General features: G+C 41.6%; 1 protein-coding gene across 7 annotated transcripts in view; it reads right to left on the reverse strand.

Annotated features, from left to right (window-relative positions):
- Positions 1-18,473, reverse strand: part of LOC143392973 (phospholipase A and acyltransferase 3) — a 52,533-nt gene that overhangs the window by 15,624 nt on the left and 18,436 nt on the right. For 5 of the 7 annotated variants that reach the window (XM_076847413.1, XM_076847411.1, XM_076847414.1 and 2 more), the window contains exon 5: positions 12,294-12,529. The exons of the other annotated variants lie outside the window; for them this stretch is intronic. In XM_076847413.1, coding sequence (XP_076703528.1) covers positions 12,428-12,529 — 102 coding nt within the window. In that variant the 3' untranslated portion in view covers positions 12,294-12,427. Of the gene's footprint in view, positions 1-12,293; positions 12,530-18,473 lie in introns of those variants that run through there. 7 annotated transcript variants of the gene reach the window in all.

Consider the following 18,473-nt stretch of genomic DNA (forward strand, 5'->3'; position numbering starts at 1 on the left):
TAAATGGATGGCGTTAGAGAAGATAATGCTAAATGAAGTTAGCCAATCCCCAAAAAACAAATGCCGAATGTTTTCTCTGATATAAGGAGGCTGACTCATTGTGGGATAGGGAGGGGGAGCATGGGAGGAATAGATAAATTCTAGATAGGGAAGAGGGGTGGGAGGGAAAGAGAGGGGGCAAGGGATTAGCAAGGATGGTGGAATGTGATAGACTTCATTATCCAAAGTACATGTATGAAGACACAAATTGGGTGTCAACATACTTTATATAGAAACAGAGATATGAAAAAATGTGGTATATATGTGTAATAAGAATTGTAATAAAAAATACATGCATAAAGACATGAATTGGCATGAACATACTTTATATACAAAGATATGAAAAATTGTGCTCTGTATGTGTAATAAGAATTGTAATGCATTCCGCTGTCATATATTTTAAAAAATAAAATCAATTTAAAAAATAAAAATAAAAAATTTGAAGTTTGGCCAGAAAAGTATATGCTAAATCCCAGCCAAGGAAGGTGTGTGTGGTTACTGAAGATATGAGCCCTATTAAAGAGAAATCAAATACTTTGCATCATAAAAATAAGAAAGAATCTCTGATGGCATCTCAGGAATCAGCAAGAGGTCATCCATCCCAGGCTCAAGGGTAGAAAAGTGTCAACTAATTGAAAAGAGAGTCAAGGCAGAGGGCACTGCAGGATAGCTCCCAGAGGGCTTCCTCGGAAGTTATTTCCCCAGGATTCACCAAGCTCAGCCATCCAGGGACCCAGAGGACAATACAGCCATGGTTCAAGGGGGCCCAGTGTTATGGTTTGGATGTGAGGTATCCCCCCATAAGCTCACATGTGAGAAAATGCAAGAAGGTTCAGAGGAGAAGTGATTGGGTTATAAGTCTTAACCCAATCAGTGATTTAACCCCCTGATCGGTATTAACTGAGTGGTAGGGTGTGGCTGGAGGAGGTGGGAACTGGGCATGGCTTTGGGTATACATTTGTTATCTGGTGAGTAGAGTCTCTCTCTGCTTCTTGATCATCACATGGGTTGCTTCCCTCTGCCACAGTCTTCCACCATGATGTTCAGCTCCACCTCAAGCCCTGAACAATGGAACCTGCTGTCCATGGATGGGGACCTCTGAACCTGTGAGCCCATAAATAAACTTTTCCTCCTACAATTGTTCTCTGCTGAAGTTCACATGACAGAGTTGTATTTCTGGGACACTCTGAGGCAACCAGCACCCCTCCCCAAACTCAGCTGAGCCTGGCCACTGGAGCCAGTGCACCCTGCCAGGGAGCTGAGCTGCTGCAGAGAAGTGAGGGTGCAGCTGCCTGGAGGTCCGGAGGGCCATATCGTGGGAGTTGAAGTCCTCAGTGTTAGCACAATGACAGGAGACGGGAAGCAAACCTTGGATCAGTAGGCTTTTCTTTATTCAGAATTCAGTGGCAGAGTTCATTGGTGGAACCCTGGCATGGCTCATTTTCAGGGCAGAAAATGGTGGTGGGTTGAAGCAAGGACCTGGGTGATATAGGCTTTGCTTAGGGTAGAACAGGAGGGCAATTTGGGGGGGGTGTATTGTATTGGAGTCTGCTGTTCCACTAGGAGGGACAGGAATATGAACTGGGAATTTCCTAGACCTTATTGTATTGGGGTCAGGTGACCCACTAGAATGAGTCAGTCAGGTGTGAGTTCCTTTTGTGTTTTGTGGGGGGCACCCTGCACAGGACCTAAGCACAGCCCCTCAGCCTTGGGTAATGAGGATATGGAACTGGCATCGCAGGCCACCCGCTGTGGGAAGCAAGTGGGCCTTACCTTCACTGGCAAGGAAGTGCTTCAGCACTGGGCTTGGGTGTTACCCAGTGGGATTGGGCTACGTTTCTTGTAACACTATTCCTTGCTTTATTTGTGTGGAAAATTCCATCGAATGTCTTTTCCCTAATAAACAGAGGCGTTCTGGGTTCTCTCTCTCTCTCTCTCTCTCTCTCTCTCTCTCTCTCTCTCGCGCGCGCGCGCTCTCTTTCCAGCGCTGTCCAGCTTGGAGCTGACCCCACAACCTGCAAATCAAGTAAAAGTTACTTTCATGTTCGCCTAGTCACCAGCCCAAACCATGCAGAGTGACCCTGATTCCATCGCCTGCACGGGCAGTGATAGTGTTCCTTTGCTCTGATTGAGACCTGGGATTTTAAATAACAAAAGCTTAGGGAAAATGTCCTTGGAATTATTTTCCACATCCTTCACTTGGCAGCAAGGACCAAAAGTCAACTTGACCAAGGTGCGCTAATTTAAGCATCGAAAAGATAATAACTGCCAGCAGTGGTGTCACATGCCTGTAATCCCAGTTTATTGGGAGGCTGTGGCAGGAGGATCACAAGTTTGAGGCCAGGCTGTGCAATCTACGGAGACCAGGCCACATAATGAAGATTTAAAAACAAACTGGGTATGTAGCTCAGTGGTAGAGCACTTCCTAGCATGCCCAAGATTCTGGTTTCAGTCCCTAGTGCTGAAAAACAATAATAACCACACATGTATTGAAACATACCAATCTGGTTCTGGTAAACACAGTTAAGTGAAAGGAAAGATAGGATTATGTCTTAGATGAACTGTCCTCAGGGAACCCAATTAAAAACTACCACAAAACCTAAAGCTTCAAACCAATACCTACAAGGAAGCTATGTACATGTGCAAATGCTCAGGAACAGTCTGGCAGAGCGCACCCCAAGCTGCTTGAGGGGAAGGAGAGAGCGCAGGGAGCCTGGGAGAAGGGCTGCCCTCCTTCATGCTCATGGCTTCGACTTTGCTTTGGCTTCTTTCTGTTTTCATTCTCTTTCCAAATGTCTTTACAGGTGCATGGTGTGTGTACAAATGACGAGCATTTTGTTGCCTACACACACGTGCACCCTATATAGCAATATATTTTGGCCAACATCACTCCCTAACTCCTCCCCCACCCTCCCCTCCTCCCACCCCCGTCCCTTTCCTCTGTTGATCTCCCTTGGATTTTCTGCTTTTGGTTTCTTAAACAAGGCAAATTTATTCACATTTTATTATGGAATTAATTGAAAATGTGATTATACTAAAGAAACAGAAGTAAAGTCCTTGGAACTTCACTTCTGTTTTTTAATATAATCACACTTCCCACCTTTGGACATGCCCCCCTCCCATCTCCACTGGAACATCACTCCAGGTTTCCCCCTTTACAACCTGTTTCCTGAAACCTGGTTTGGGTAAGAAAAGCCTTCAGTGAGGTGCCAGGAGCAGCCAGCACTCAGGAGACCAAACCCCACACAGCAGCGGAGGCAGGGAAGCCTCTGGGCTCCTGGACCCAAACCATGGTTCCCTTCCTGCTGTGTGAGAGCCCCAGACCAGCAGCCCACCTGCCTCCCACCCCAATCCCTATCCCCTCTACACCTGAGCTGGAGCCCACAAGGACAGCACACATAATTCCTGCTAACAGACTGTCACTGTTGCTTTGAAAATGAAAGCTTCAAAACCCTTTCTGGGGAGTCACGGGAGTCACCCTTCAGTCCAGAGGTGTTTTGTGTTGCTGGCTAGACATCCAGACTTCTTTTACCTTTGAGTTTCATTTTTCCTTAACTTCACTTACCCAAGCCTTCAAGCATCGGAAAATGTAGATCAAAATTCACATAAAAATTTTAATCTGGGGGCGGGCTGGGGTTGAGGCTCAGCGGTAGAGCACTCGCCTAGCACAATGAGAGGCCCTGGGTTTGATCCTCAGCACCACATAAAAAATAAATAAATAAAGATATTGTGTCCAACTAAAAAAATATATATATATATATTTTTTAATTTTAATCTAAGTTGGGGATACAGCTCAGTTGGTAGAATGCTTACTTCACATGCACACGGCCCTGGGTTCAATCCCCAGCCCTGCAAAAATAATTAATTAATTAACCTTCCAACAAGTTCAGGACACTTGTCCAGGAGACAGTTAGACAGTTGGAGAGGAAAGAGATCAGAGCTCAATGTGCATTCAGTTGGATTGGGTGGCATCTTTGGTCCAGGGGGATATGCCAAAATCCCAAGTTTCAGGGAGAGAGAAGAGAAAGTGAAGCAAGCAAGTGCTGATACTGGGGGGGCAAGGGGATAAATAACCACCCATGTGAAAGGACACTCGCAAAGTCCAAGGACCATACCACACACCAGAATCTCATGCAAGGGATTTACTGTCAGTAAATAGACTTACAAGTCTATTTTGGTGCCAATACCAGGCCGTTTTTATTACTATTGCTCTGCAGTATAGTTTAAGGTCTAGTATAGTGATGCCACCTGGGAAGCCTGTGAAATTCTTTAAAATAAATTTTTAAAAAAAGAAGAAGAGAGCTTGTATATTTGGAATCTTTTTATTTTTTCTTTTTCTGTGCTGTAACATTAGGGAGGAACTGGCCAGGAAAGCCAGCCGAAAACAGATGAAATAGCCAGCCAAATCATTTGGATTTAAAAGGGACACTTTTTCTTCTTTTGCCTTAACTGGTTTTTAATAAGCCTAGTAAATCTTGTAGGCCCTGTAATTCACATGTTAAGTATAAGGCAGGAAGAGTTAGAGATCCAGCAGAAGTAAGAAGTAAGGAAAACTGCTGTAATCATTTTTATTCTCTTAAAGCATTATGTTATCATTTATGTATTTTTGGGAGAGTTCGTTTTTGTTAGGTGCAGGACAGGCTGGGTAAGCTGTCTGCAGGGCATGCCAAACAAAGTTAGCTGCAGGATGACCTGGCCTCTCAAACCCTCTGTCTGGTCCTTTATCACCTGTTTGCTTCAAGCCCAAACGCCCAAGCCCCAACTCAAGGCTGAACACTCAACCCCCTGCTCAAGGCTGAACAAGTAACCCCCCTTGTGCCAACAAGGCAGCTTGCAGACCTAGAGACCTCATTAGATTTGGGCTATAAAAACTCCCTCCTGCCGGGCCCCTCTCTCTCTTGCTACCTCTCTTGCTTTCTCTGTCTCTCTCCTGTGCATGCTTCCCCTCCCTCCCTCCCTCCCTCCCTCCCTCCCTCCCTCTCTCTCTCTCTCTCTCTCTCTCTTTCTCCTCTGTTGCACTGCTGCAATAAAGATCTCCTGGTTGTTCTAAGTGTTGTGGTCACTTTTCTTTCATTTTTTACTTTTGTTTTTGTTTTAAATCTTGTAATAGCATTAAATAGGGCTGAGCATGAGTGATGATTTGTTGTGGGTTGGAAGGAGTAGGATTGGAAGTAGTAGGTAACCACAGGGAGCTTTAGGACACTTGCTCATTTTTGCCTCCTCTGCCCCATACTGGGGAGGCCTCTTGCATAAGGCCATACTGAAAGAGAGAGTACCGTAACATCAGCACCGGTATCCAATAGCCCTGTAATTGGGTGCCCATTTAAGCAAGGAGTTAATTTAGGTCTACCTTCAGTAATTAGTAAACATGCTCCAATGATAGTAGAGCCAAACCTTGTATTTCCCCTTTCATTTAAAGGTTGTTGAGCTGAAACATAGGGAATCACAATCACCTGAGCAATAGAGGAGCCTTTGGAGAGGCTTAAGGGCATATGGGACCACATTTAGACATATATTGTACCGGTATAATCAAAATTAGTTACTCCCAGAACAACAAATTCTCCTCTTTAGCATTATGAGAACAAGACACAAGTAATCCAAAAGTATTGGGTAAGGGTTTCTGATTTTGAGTAATAATTTTTATATATCTCCCTAGGAAGTTGCACTTGGGCGTTTGCAATAGTAGTTAAAATTAAAGTTAGAACTCCCTCTAGTGGCATGAAAGGATTTCTGCAAGGATGTTTTCTTTCAACTGAAAACATCTGTGTCAGGGGAGCTTGTTGGGGCTGAAAAAAACCGATCCCCTCCTTTTGCCCTGGGGTTGGTACACTGTAATTGGTTGAATACAACAAAAGGTAATTGTTCATGCTCTAGTTGACAAGCGGTATTTAGCCTAATAGGAAAAACAGCTAAACTATGAGATTTTCATTCCTCTTGTATTTGCTGCATACTTTCAGTTAAAGGGGATTTATGTGGGGGCGGGGTGATAGGTGGCTGCTAGGGCAGGAGCAGTGGTGGATGATTTAAAGGGGCCACACATTCGACCACTGAGTCACCTCCCCAACCCTATTTTGTATTATATTTAGAGACAGGGTCTCACTGAGTTGCCTAGCACCTTGCTTTTGCTCAGGCTGACTTTAAACTCAAAATCCTCATGCCTCAGCCTCCTGAGCTACTGGGATTACAGGCATGCATCACCAACCCAACCCAATATCGTTGACTTTTTAAGTGTATAAATTTCTCCAAAATTTTCCAATTTCTTGTCATGAAGTTATTTATTGATATTTCATGTTGGTTCCAGCTCATCAGCATCTGTACTTAACACCTTCTCTTTTATTCCTAAAATGTTAATGTTCTCTATTTTATATTCTTGTTTGGATTCTTTTGATTTTGCTGTAGTCTTTTTACTTTATTTCTGCTAATTATTAATTTGCACTTTTTTCCTTAATGTGAAGATTGATACTATAAATATCTTCCTGAGCATCCCTTTGCTGCATGGGTGAAATACTTATATCCAGTATTTGTATGATCATTTAGTTTTAAATATTACCCAATTTCCATTGTTTCCTTCTTTGATTCCTAGTTTACCTAGCAGTATTTCTAAATTTTCTGAAAGTATGAGCTCTTCCCAGCTATGTCTTTGTTACCGATCCCAAAGTAACTGCACTACTCTTGGAAAAGATTATCTCAATGAACTAATCCCACAAAATGTGTTGAGACTTCTTTAAGGCTCAGGATACAATTTTCCTAAATATTCCTTCATGTGAAGTTTAAAAAGAATCCGTATTCCACAATCATACTACATGTATCCATTAAATCAGCTTGTTGGTAAAATTTTTCAAATTTTCTATATCTTTGCATGTCTTTATTTAGTTCCTAAGAGAAGGGTTGTGGGGAGCCACTCTGAATGATTCATGTCTTTAATCTTGGAGCGGAGACGCTTTGACTGTCACTACATCTTGTAGTGACTTGGACATTGCCCTATCCCAGAAGTTTGAGGACTGTCTTCAGACCTAGGCACCGCCCTACAGCCCTTGGGTCGAATTACACTCACCTCTCCTTGTAACTCCACCTCTTCTTACCTTTTTTGGATGGAACTTTCTAAGAATGAGAGTCCTTGCAATAAAAGCCCACTTCCAAACGTGCTTCTCTCTCCTTCTCTCCCTCTCTCCTTCTCTCTCCCTCTCCCCCTCCCCTCTCTCCAGCCTCTGTGACTTTCCCTCACTCTCCCCTTTGGGGAGCTTGAGGCCAAGATAGGAGGAGCCGTCCTGAAACCTGTTTAAAGGTAAAGTTTGTGTCTGTGTTTTATTTGGTGTCCCTGGAAATTCACATGAGCGACCTTAAGTTCAGCTGCCTCTGCAGGTCAGGAGGAGCAAAGGTATTTAGTTCACCCTATGATGGTAAATTTGCCAGTTTCCCTTGTAATCTGCGAAGATTTTCGTTATGTATTCTAAGACTGTTAGATACAGAGAGTTGACATATAATGATACTGAATTGGAACTCTAATCAGAACACTTTTATCCTAATAACTTTTGCCATAAATGCTATATTTTCTGGTATCATTGTACTAGCTTTTGGTTAGTTTGTATACTAAATTTTTCAATAAAGTAAATTTACTTTTCCTTTCAGTGATAACCTTTAGCCTATACTCTTTTTTATTATTGGTACAAATTATTTACACAGAATGGTGAGTTTTATTTGGTTTATTTGTATATACATAAAAACAGAACTTGATGGATTTACTCCCTAGCACCTCCCCCAACCTCCACCACCCCTCCTCCTCCTCCCCCCACCTGCTTCCCTTAACCCAGTGGTCTCCCTTCTGCTTTTCTGGCAATCCTTTCCCCCTGCTTTTTCCTTCAAGCTTAGGAGAGAAAACATGAGGGTTTTCTGAGCTTAACTTATTTTGCTCAAATTCATGGTCTCTGTTTTGGTTCATTTTCCCAAAAATAACAATTATTTTTCTCTTTATGGCTGAATAAAACTCCTTTGTGTACAGAGTTTCTTTATCCATTCATCTGCTGGTGGGCACCTAGGCTGATTTCATAACCCGGCTACTGTGAATTGTGCTGAGATACGTGGGTATGCATGCACCTCTGACGTATGCTGACTTTAATTCTTTTGGATAAACATCAAGGAGTGGTAAAGCTAGATCATATGATAGATCTATTTTAGATTGTTGAGAAACCTCTGCACCAGTTTCCATAGTGGCTGTACCAATGTACAATGACAACAACAGTGTACAAGAATTTCTCCCAGGGTCTGGGGAGGGGCTGAGGCAAGAGGATCGAAAATTCAAAGTCAGTCTCAGCAACTTAGCAAGACCCTGTCTCAAGATAAAAAATAAAAAAGGTCTTGAAATGTGGCTCAGTGGGTAAGTGCCCCTGAGTTCAATCCCTGGTACCCAAACCCCCCCAAAAAATTTTTTCTTAATCCCCCACTCCTCCCCACGTTCACCAGTGTTTATTGTTATGCGTATTCTTTTTTTTTTTTTTTTTTGAACATACAGATACTTTATTGCTCACCTTTCACACAAAGCACACCTCCAGCCATTTTCTTTCACAGCTTGACAATGTTTACGTATACAAAAACCCAGCAAGAAGCATCATGGCGTGTAGATTTCAGTAAAGGAGAATGTAAAACATCAACTCAGCCAGGCTTTTGTTTTCTGCAGCAATAAAAAAGGGCCTCCTGCACTAAGCAAAATCTACCTTACTTTTTGGTGCATTTCTTCCATTACAAAAAAAAGTCTCCTGCCCAAAGCAAACTAACTTGTATTTGCTGAGCCAGTGGTATTAACTCGTGTGTTATGCGTATTCTTGATGATTGTCATTATAACTGGAGTAAGATGGAATCTCAGTATAGTTTTGATTTGCATTTCCCTGATGACTAAAGATGTTGAACATTTTTTCATGTATTTCTTTTTCATTTGTATTTCTTCTCTGAGAATTATCTGTTCAGTTCATTTACACATTTATTGATTAGGTTTGGGGGGGTGTTGTTGTTTTGTTTTGGTTTTGCTTTTGGTTTGGGGTTTTTTTGGTGTTGAGTTTTTGAGTTCTTTGTGTTTTCTGGACAGTAATCTTCTGTTAAAAGAGCAGCTGCAAAGAGTGTCTCCCATTCTGTAGATCACCTCTTCACTGTTGTTTCCTTTGCTGTGCAGAAGCTTTTTAGTTTGATGCTCTCTTATTTATTGATTCTTGCTCTTATTTCCTGAGTTGTATGGGTCCTATTCAGAAGTCTTTACCTGCTCCTGCATGTTGAATTATTCTCCATTTTTCCTTCTAACAGTTCCAAAGACATCACAATACCCAATTTCAAATAATATTTCAAAGCCGTAGTAACAAAAACAGACACATGGACCAAAGGAGCAGAACACATACAGCTACAGATGCAAACACATACAGTTACAGTCATCTGACTTTTGCAAAAGTGACAAAAACATTCATTGGAGGAAAAAATAAAGCACTTTTAACAAATGGTATTGGGAAAACTGGATATACATACAGACTGAATAAAATTAAAAACCTCTCTCCTACCCATACAAAAGTCAACTCAAAATGGACCAAAGTCCTAAGTATCTTAATTTTTTGTTAGTATTTGCTTAGCATATCTCTTTCATCCTTTTAATTTTTAAATAGTTATAATTTATCTAAATAAATTTGTCTTATTTTATTTAATTTTAAATTTTGGATATTATTGAAGATGTTTGCTAATTTAAAACATTTAAGATACAAAAAAAACTAGAAAATTTACTATAGTTACTATCCACGTACCATACACCTACTGCCTCAATTTAAAACTTTATTTTTTAAAAAATAAAATAAAAACTAAGCAAACCGCCCAGCACAAGGCCACACTCCTGTAATCCCAAAAGCTCAGAGGCTGAGACAGGAGGATCACAAGTTCAAAGCCCAGCTTCAGCAAGAGTGAACTGCTAAGCAACTCAGTGAGACCCTATCTCTAAATAAAATGCAAAATAGAGCTGGGGGTGTGGTTCAGTGATCAAGTGCCCCTGAGTTTAATATCCGCTACAAAAAATAAAAAAAAAAAAGCAAATTAAAAAAAAATTAAAACATTATTTTGCCATATTTACTTTTTCTCTTTTCTTAAATTAGGACATATGTTAACATAAGCTTAATACTATTATCACACAATAAAATTAATAATTCCTTAGTATTCTTTAATAACCAGAATAAATTTGAATTTTCCAATTATCTCAAATTGCTTTTATAGTTGTTTTTGACATTTGCTTTTTGTCAACTATTTCTTTCAGCACAGAACAGCATTCACACACCCCAAATTTTTCTCCTCAATAACATTAACTTTATTAAGACATCAGACCAGTTGCCATGTAAAGTTTAAACCAGGGTTTGAGACAAAACTCGATTCTGTTTCTGGCAGGTGGAGTCAGCATACGCTACAGCCTCTGCAGCTGAGAAAGCACTTTGGTGATGGCAGCTAATCACAGCAGGGCATGCCTGCCAGCTCCCCTCCAGGAGGACCCAGGGTGGCAGGTGGCAAAGCCAGATTCTTCTCCACTACTATCAAGCAATTTCTTTGCAGGTTCTTGACTCACAAATTCAAAAAATGAAATTCATGGACAACAACAGAAGACAGAGTGAAAAAGAGTAAGATTTATTAAAACGTGAAGAAAAGAGACTGAACTCTTGCAGGACATGAGGGGACCCGATAGCGAGTTGCCATTGGAGTATACTAGTCCAGGGGTTTATATAGCTCTTGGCCAACACTGTTGCTCCAAATGTATGCTAAGCAGGCCTTGGAAAAGTACCAATGCTATTGGCTGGCCCTTGAGTCTGAACTTTCCTGTAACCTCCATTCAGGCTCACCCCCACTCTGTGCAACGGGCCTTCAGGGGAACGTAGGTGCCTATGTTATCCAAAATGACCATCCTTTTCATCTCAGTCATTGTGTTCTTATATTTTAAGTGTGTCTATTATGAACTGTATTTGTAGATTCATCTCTAAATCCAGTGTAATGTTTGTCTTTTACTTTGCAAGTTTAGTTCACTTGCAAAATACTTACCGTGATTATCAATATATTTGTAATTAGCTCCTCCATTTTATCCAGTTATTTCCATACACCACTTTTTGTATGTAAATTTTCCTCCTTTATTTTTCACTTTTTAAAAATTGAAGAGCATATGTTCTGTTTTGCTTGAGTTTGTCCTCATTCTTTTTCCATCCCCTCATTATTAGTTTGGAAGTTACACTCTGTGTTTCCCTTTTATCTTAAGCCACATGAAAAAGGGTTTAAGAAGACCCACTTTTTGAGTTTGGCCTGTCTCTTAGGTTTGGGGAGCTTGTGAGCTCTAATGAGACACATCAACAGGGCTGAGTCAGAAAGGAAACTGGACTGGAAACAAAGTATTCTCTCAACACTGGTCCTTGAGAGTACTCCTTATCTTGCACCAGATGTGAGCAAGGCAGGAGGGCCATCTGTAAATCCTGTCCAGACTTGCTATGGACAGGATGGTCCCCAGACAACCAGGGGCAAAGAAGGAAATATTCCGAGCAAGTACAAGGAAGCATGCCCTTAAGAAGGAAGGACAGTCCGCCCCAGCAGTATTTCCAAAGAACCCACAACAGCCCCTTCAGAGAACAGGTCACTCTGCACATCTACAAAATCCATTAAGCCATAACAGATGTCAAACGACCAACAATGGAAGGTGGTACCTTATCCTAGCCCTTCCCTCGAGGACTTGGCAGCAGGGGGGGGTAGGGGGCCAGGACGAGCCACTCCCCAAGCTCTGAGACTGCCTTTGTACCTTGGGACCCTGAGCCATCCTGCATGGCTGATTGGCCTGATGGAAGTTACCTGACCCCAAGGCAGCCAATGGGTAGGCTGAGCTGGGTGGTGCCGAGCCAACCAGATTCTCAGGACCTTGCACTTGGGAGCACAGAGCTGCCCGAAGTGGGCAAAGAGGATGCTAAGCTGAGGCGGGAAGAGAAGGCGGGTGGGAATATGGGGCGCCAGGCTTGGAGGTCATGGCAAGCAGAAGTGGAGAGGAAGCCAAAGCACTGAGGAGGCAGAAGGGACAAGGCAGTGTGTCCTGGCTCCCAGAACTCCCCTTCGGGAGATCACCGGAGTGAGCCTCTAATTTCTGCAAAGAACACAAACTTCAGAGAGAGAGAAAATCACGGAAGGGAGTCTCCTGGAACACAGCCCAGCTCGTCCCTACATGGACTTCACACCAAGCGTCAGTGCTGCATTTCCCCCAATAAAACCCTCTCTTATTGTGCTCCATTTTATTCTGTGAAAATAAGCCTTATTATAAATCAGAATGAAATCCACAAACCAAACCCCAAACTCTCTAGCAAAACAAGACCCTCTGGAGTATAAAGGCATTCCTGACAGTTGCTTCAACTTATTGCTTCTGTTTCTTGTTTCTTGAGAACATGACTCCAATGAGGCCCACGGCTGCCAGGCCCACTCCTGCGATGCCAGCTGCCATGATGACATCTCTGACCTGCAACAGAGAAGGGGTGCGTCAGACTCTAGCGGCAGGAATCCAGAACAAGCTGTGCTTGCAACAGGATGGCGCGGCTCAGGGCACCTCCATGCCCTTGGTCTCCCTTCACCAAACTCAGGAACCAACCACCAAATGTTGGAAGAGCCGAGGAGAGAGCTGGATGGGGAAAGAATCCGTGGGTGTAGCCAGCTGGCCTGGACTTCACAGAAACCCGAAAGTGAGAAACTCAATTCATCCTGTGGCTATTTAAAGAATATAAATCCTCAGCGGGTGACTGTGGGGAAAGGACAAGGAGATGACATCAGAATGGTCAAAATACTGGCCAGCTGCTGGAAAGCTCTTGAAGCGAGTATGAAGTCAGGAACTTGTTACTGACAACGCAATAAAATATGACCTGCATGAGAACAGTGACCTCACCCCTCACTGGACCAGCACCTGGTCCAGTCAGATATGGAGATGCTCTTTGTGTTTCTTTTTTTTTTTTTTTAAGGAAAAAAAAAAACTTTATGTTTAAATTCTGATCTATGCATAAAAATCGTTTTTATTTCATGGTTAAACTTAGTACAAAAACGACAATAATGTTAACACGGAAGATTTCAACAGAAATCTATTCAGATTCATTTACTCCTGTAAGGCTAATATATAAAGAAATAAACATTCACACATTTTACTGAAATTTTCAGTAAATAATTCTAGCCATAATACTTATTGCAAAATTAAAAGTTCAAAAATTGTGTGTGGCTTTATAGCAATTACAATTTGTAATGAAAACACTAAGCCAAATCTCTCTGATCTAACCAGAACAACCCAAGTTAAAGACAAACCCACATAAATCCAGTTAACTCATACTAGACTCAGGTTCCAAAAACACACATTAGAGAAAAGATAGCATATTCAACAGATGGTGCTGGGAAAACTGGAAATCCATATGTAGTAGAATGAAATTTAACCCCTATCTCTCATCCTGCACAAAACTCACAACCTAGGAATTAGACTAATAACCCTGCACATACTAGGGAAAATGTAGGTCCAACAGTCCATGAAGTGAGCTCAGGAACCAACTTCTCAACAAGACTCTTAAAGCACAGGAAGTAAAATCAAAAATCAACAAATGGGATGGCATCAAAATAAAAGGCTTCTTCACAGCAAAGGAAACGATCAAGAGCATGGAAAGAGAACCTACAGAATAGGAGAAATTCTTTACCACCTGCACCTCAGGTAGGTGTTAATTTCCAGGAAATACAACAAATTCAAAAACTCAACATAAAAAATCCATAAATGGGCAAAGGAAGTAAACAGACATATCTCAAAAGAAGAAACATGAACAGTCAACAAATAAATTTAAAAAATGTTCAACATTGCTAGCAATTAGAGAAATGCAAATTAAAACTACGCTGAGATTTCATCTCACTCCAAGCAGAATGGCGGTTATCAAGAATACATAATAGTAAATGTTGGTGAGAAAGCAGGGGAAATGGTGCACTTATTCATTGTTGGTGGGACTGCAAATTGATGCAACCACTCTGAAAAGCAGTGTGGAGATTCCTCAAAAAACTAGGAATGGAACCACCATTTGTCCCAGTTATCCCACTTCTCTGTACATATCCAAAGAACTTAAAATGGGCATAATATAGTGACACAGCCACATCAATGATTATAGAAGCTCAATTCACAATAGCTAACTATGAGTCCTCGAACGAACCTATGGTTGCGTGGCTGCTGTCCCCATTTGAGCGGGCGGGCAGCCATCTCCAATAAATCTCTTGGTTGAACCTCTGTTTCCAGTGTTTTGGATCTGCTTTCATTGTGCCTTGACTCAGATGGGGCTGCCCTGCCTTTAAGTGGGACCCCCATCCCGCAGGAGATCACCACCTGAGCGGAGATCACCTTCTTCACATCCACCATCGGCCTACAAATGGCTACTTGCTGCCTCAGAAGACACCTATTCCTCATGTGAAGGCCTCACCAACTGCTGACGGAACTTCACCACTTTGGATATGGAGCTACAAAATGGAAACACGACTGGAGGAACTTCACTAGCCTGTCACCCAGGGTTTCTAGGCCCATTCGCCTTCGGATGCCTCCTCCTGACCGCTGGCCTTTTCTCAGCCAGTTCCTCTGTTGGACCTCCAGCCAGAAGCTAATGTTGTGACTCCTCTTTCTTCTCCTTCTCATTGCCTTCGGGTGTCTTCGGTGTCTTAAGGCTCATCATGTGGCTCACCCGATTCGTGGAGTTCGTGGAGACCCTCTAACAGGACAGCTGGCTGATTCCCTCATTTGCAGTGACAAGGATTGGATGGAGACTATCCATGATCTGTGGCTTCAGGGAACTTTCATGGATTTCAGCCCAGAGGAAATTTATGGCTTCAGTGCCTGGGTCTTCACGATGATGCTTCTTCTCTCTCAGTTTCCAGACATCCCTCCCCTCCTTTTCCCACATCTTCCCACCTCAGCAGGAAGTAGCCAGACTGTCACACCCCATCCCCAATTTAAAGCAAAATAGGGAGGAATGTTAGGTACAAGGGAGTTTCCATTTCTTGGCAGAAGCCTTGCCCCTTCAGGCTCCACCACCCATTCCCGCCTAGCGACAACCAGGCCATTGACAACACAGTACGTCACCCTCCCCGCCTTCCACCCACCAATAGTAGGATCCCACGAGGGAGTGTTGCCCCTTTGAATTCTCAGGCCCAATCAGCTTGTGCCCGTCCTCTAACGGACCTACCTCACCCAGTGCTGATAGGTATGCAGCTGCTGTCCCCACTCGAGCAGGTGGGCAGCCATCTCCTTGCTTCCAATAAATCTCGTGGTTGAAAAAAAAAAAAAAAAAAAAAAAACAATAGCTAACTATGGCGCAAAACTAGGTTTCCCCTTAAGAGATGAATGGATAAAGAAATTGTAGTAGAGCAAAAGATAGCAATACCAGAAGCTCTCAAAAAGCCCACAAGGATCTCATTCATCACAATGAAACTCAAAGTTAATGAAGTACTTCCCACCCCCATTCACTGAGAGCTTCTGTTAGGTAGCAATCATCCACCCTTAATCATAAGAAGGAAGGTTCAATGGAAGTACCACACATCTAAAATTAAAGAAAGAGAGGAAAACAAACATTTTAAAACGTCATCTGGCTGGGCACGGTAGTGCAGGACTGTAATCCCAGCAGCTCAGAAAGCAGGGGCAGGAATATCGCAAGTTCAAAGCCTGTCTCAGCAATGGTGAGGAGCTAAGCAGCTCAGTGAGACCCTGTCTCTAAATAAAATACAAAATAAGGTTGAAGAATGCGGCTCAGTGGTCAAGTACCCCTGAGTTCAATCCCTGGTACTCACCCCCCCCAAAAAAAAGTCATCTGGAGAAATAAATCATATCTAGAAAAGAAAACACATTTTAAAAACTATTAATAGAGAACAGAGGACATATTGCATTCAATAAATAAGTACACAGTACTATAAAAATAATAGAAATTGAGAAAACAAACAGTTCATAGAAAATAAAAATATGGAAGAAGTGACAAACTCAGTAGGAAAGTTGAAAGATGAGAAATTTCTCAGAATAGAAGCCAAAGATTTAAAAAATAGAGAGAATAATCCAACCAGCCCAACATCTGAATAATACAAATTCCAGAAAAAGAAACAGGGAAGAAAAAAATTAAAAATGAAATAATTTATGCTGGGTACTGTGGCACACTCCTGTAATCCCAGTGACTCAGGCAGCTGAGACAGGACGATCATGAGTTCAAAGCCAGCCTCAGCAATTTAACAAGGTGCTGAGCAACCCAGTGAGACCCTGTCTCTAAATAAAATACAAAATAGGGCTGGGATGTGGCTCAGTGGTTGAGTGCCCCTGAGTTCAATCCCCAATGCACTCCATGCCCCCACCAAAAAAAAAAAAAAAAAAAAATATATATATATATATATATATATATATATATATATATATATATTGAATAAAAAAATAGGGCCAGGCATGGTGGTGCACACCTGTAATCCCAGCAGCTCTGGAGGCTGAGGCAGGAGAATCTCGAGTTCAAAGCCAGCCTCAGCAACATTGAGGCACTATATAACTCAGTGATGTCTCTAAATAAAATACAAAATGGGGCTGGGGATGTGGTTCAGTGGTTGAGTGCCCCTAGGTTCAATCTGTGGTATCAAAAAAAAATTAATTTAAAAACTTTTCCAGAAAAAAAAAAAGAAATAAAGAGGGCCAGGAATTTGATATAATACTTTATCAAGTAAAATTTCAAACATGAACATTATGTCTACAACACTAGAAAGGCAAGAAAACCGATGATGAAATCATCACACAATTAATGCAAAAACAATCCATCTCAGAAGACAAGCACTTAAGTGCTGGGGGCCATTAGCCAAGTAGGTATGACAATTTCCTTGCCAGCGTACCCCATGTTGCTTAATGCAAGTCCTATTTCCGCAAGTCCTATTTCCACGAGTCCTTCCACTAAGCAACATGGGGTACGCTGGCAAGGAAATTGTCATACCTACTTGGCTAATGGCCCCCAGCACTTAAGCATCCTAGGAAAGGGCCACAAGAAAACGTTGCTAAGTTTTTGACATGTCTGTCATGCCGGAAATCAAATTACACTGGATTTAGAGATGAATCTACAAATACAGTTCATAATAGACACACTTAAAAAAAGGTACACTCACACATTGCTGGTGGGACTGCAAATTAGTGCAATCACTATGGAAAGCAATATGGAGATTCCTCAGAAAACTTGGAATGGAACCAACATTTGACCCAGTTACCCACTCCTCAGTTTATACCCAAAGGACTTAAAATCAGCATACTACAGTAATGCAGCCACATCAATGTTTATAGCAGCTCAATTCACCATATCTAAACTATGGAACCAACCTAGGTGTCCTTCAATAGATGAATGGATAAAGAAATTGTGATATATCTACTCAATGGAATATTACTCAGCTTTAAAGAAGAGTGAAATTATGGCATTTGCCAGTAAGTGGATGGAATTGGAGAATATCAGGCTAAGCGAAATAAGCCAATCAAAAAAAAAAAAAAAAAAAAAACCAAAGGCCAAATGGTTTCTCTAACACGCAGATGCTAATTCACAATAAAGTGGTAGGGGAGACTAGAGAAGAATAGTGTTACATTAGATTAGGTAGAGGGAAGTGATGGGAGGGAAGGGGAAGGGATGTGGGGACAGGAAAGACAGTGGAATGAAACAGACATTATTACTTTGGGTATATATATGACTACATGACCAATATGATTCTACAACGTGTCCACTCAGAAAAGTGAGAAATTATATCCCATCTATGAATGATATATCAAAGTGCATAAACGCATTCTACTGTCATGTATAACTAATTAAAACAAATTTTAAAATTAATAAAAAAAGAAAAAAGTTTAAAAAAGAGAAATTGGCCTTTCTTTACAGTAACGTTAAAGTACTACCTCGCAGTTTATCCAGATGGACTGTCCACATCTTCAATCTTAATATTTTATCTAATTCAGACTAGACTTCACTGTGAGTGCAGCTCCGAGTTGGTGGAGGTGTTTTTTCGTTTATTTGTTTTGGGGGTTTTTTTTTGTTTGTTTTTAGTATAACTCAGTGCAAAGGCTTCTCTACAGAGATTTACTAAAATACACTTTGTGAAGCCCAAGTATTTTTTTTTTTTTAAAGAGAGAGGTGAGAGAGAGAGACAGACAGAGAGAATTTTTAATATTTATTTTTTAGTTGTTGGCGGACACAACATCTTTGTTTGTATGTGGTGCTGAGGATTGAACCCGGGCTGCACGCATGCCAGGCGAGCGCGCTACCGCTTGAGCCACATCCCCAGCCCAAGCCCAAGTATTTTTAAGTGGATAGAAAGTATAAAAACCTGTTCCTAGAATGCTCTTAGGCATGTAAGGCATAGATTGCATTTTAATTTAAATCCATTGCCTCACTTTTTTTTTTTTTTCTGGG

This window comes from Callospermophilus lateralis, chromosome 2 (assembly GCF_048772815.1).
Source record: "Callospermophilus lateralis isolate mCalLat2 chromosome 2, mCalLat2.hap1, whole genome shotgun sequence".
NCBI lineage: Eukaryota > Metazoa > Chordata > Mammalia > Rodentia > Sciuridae > Callospermophilus > Callospermophilus lateralis.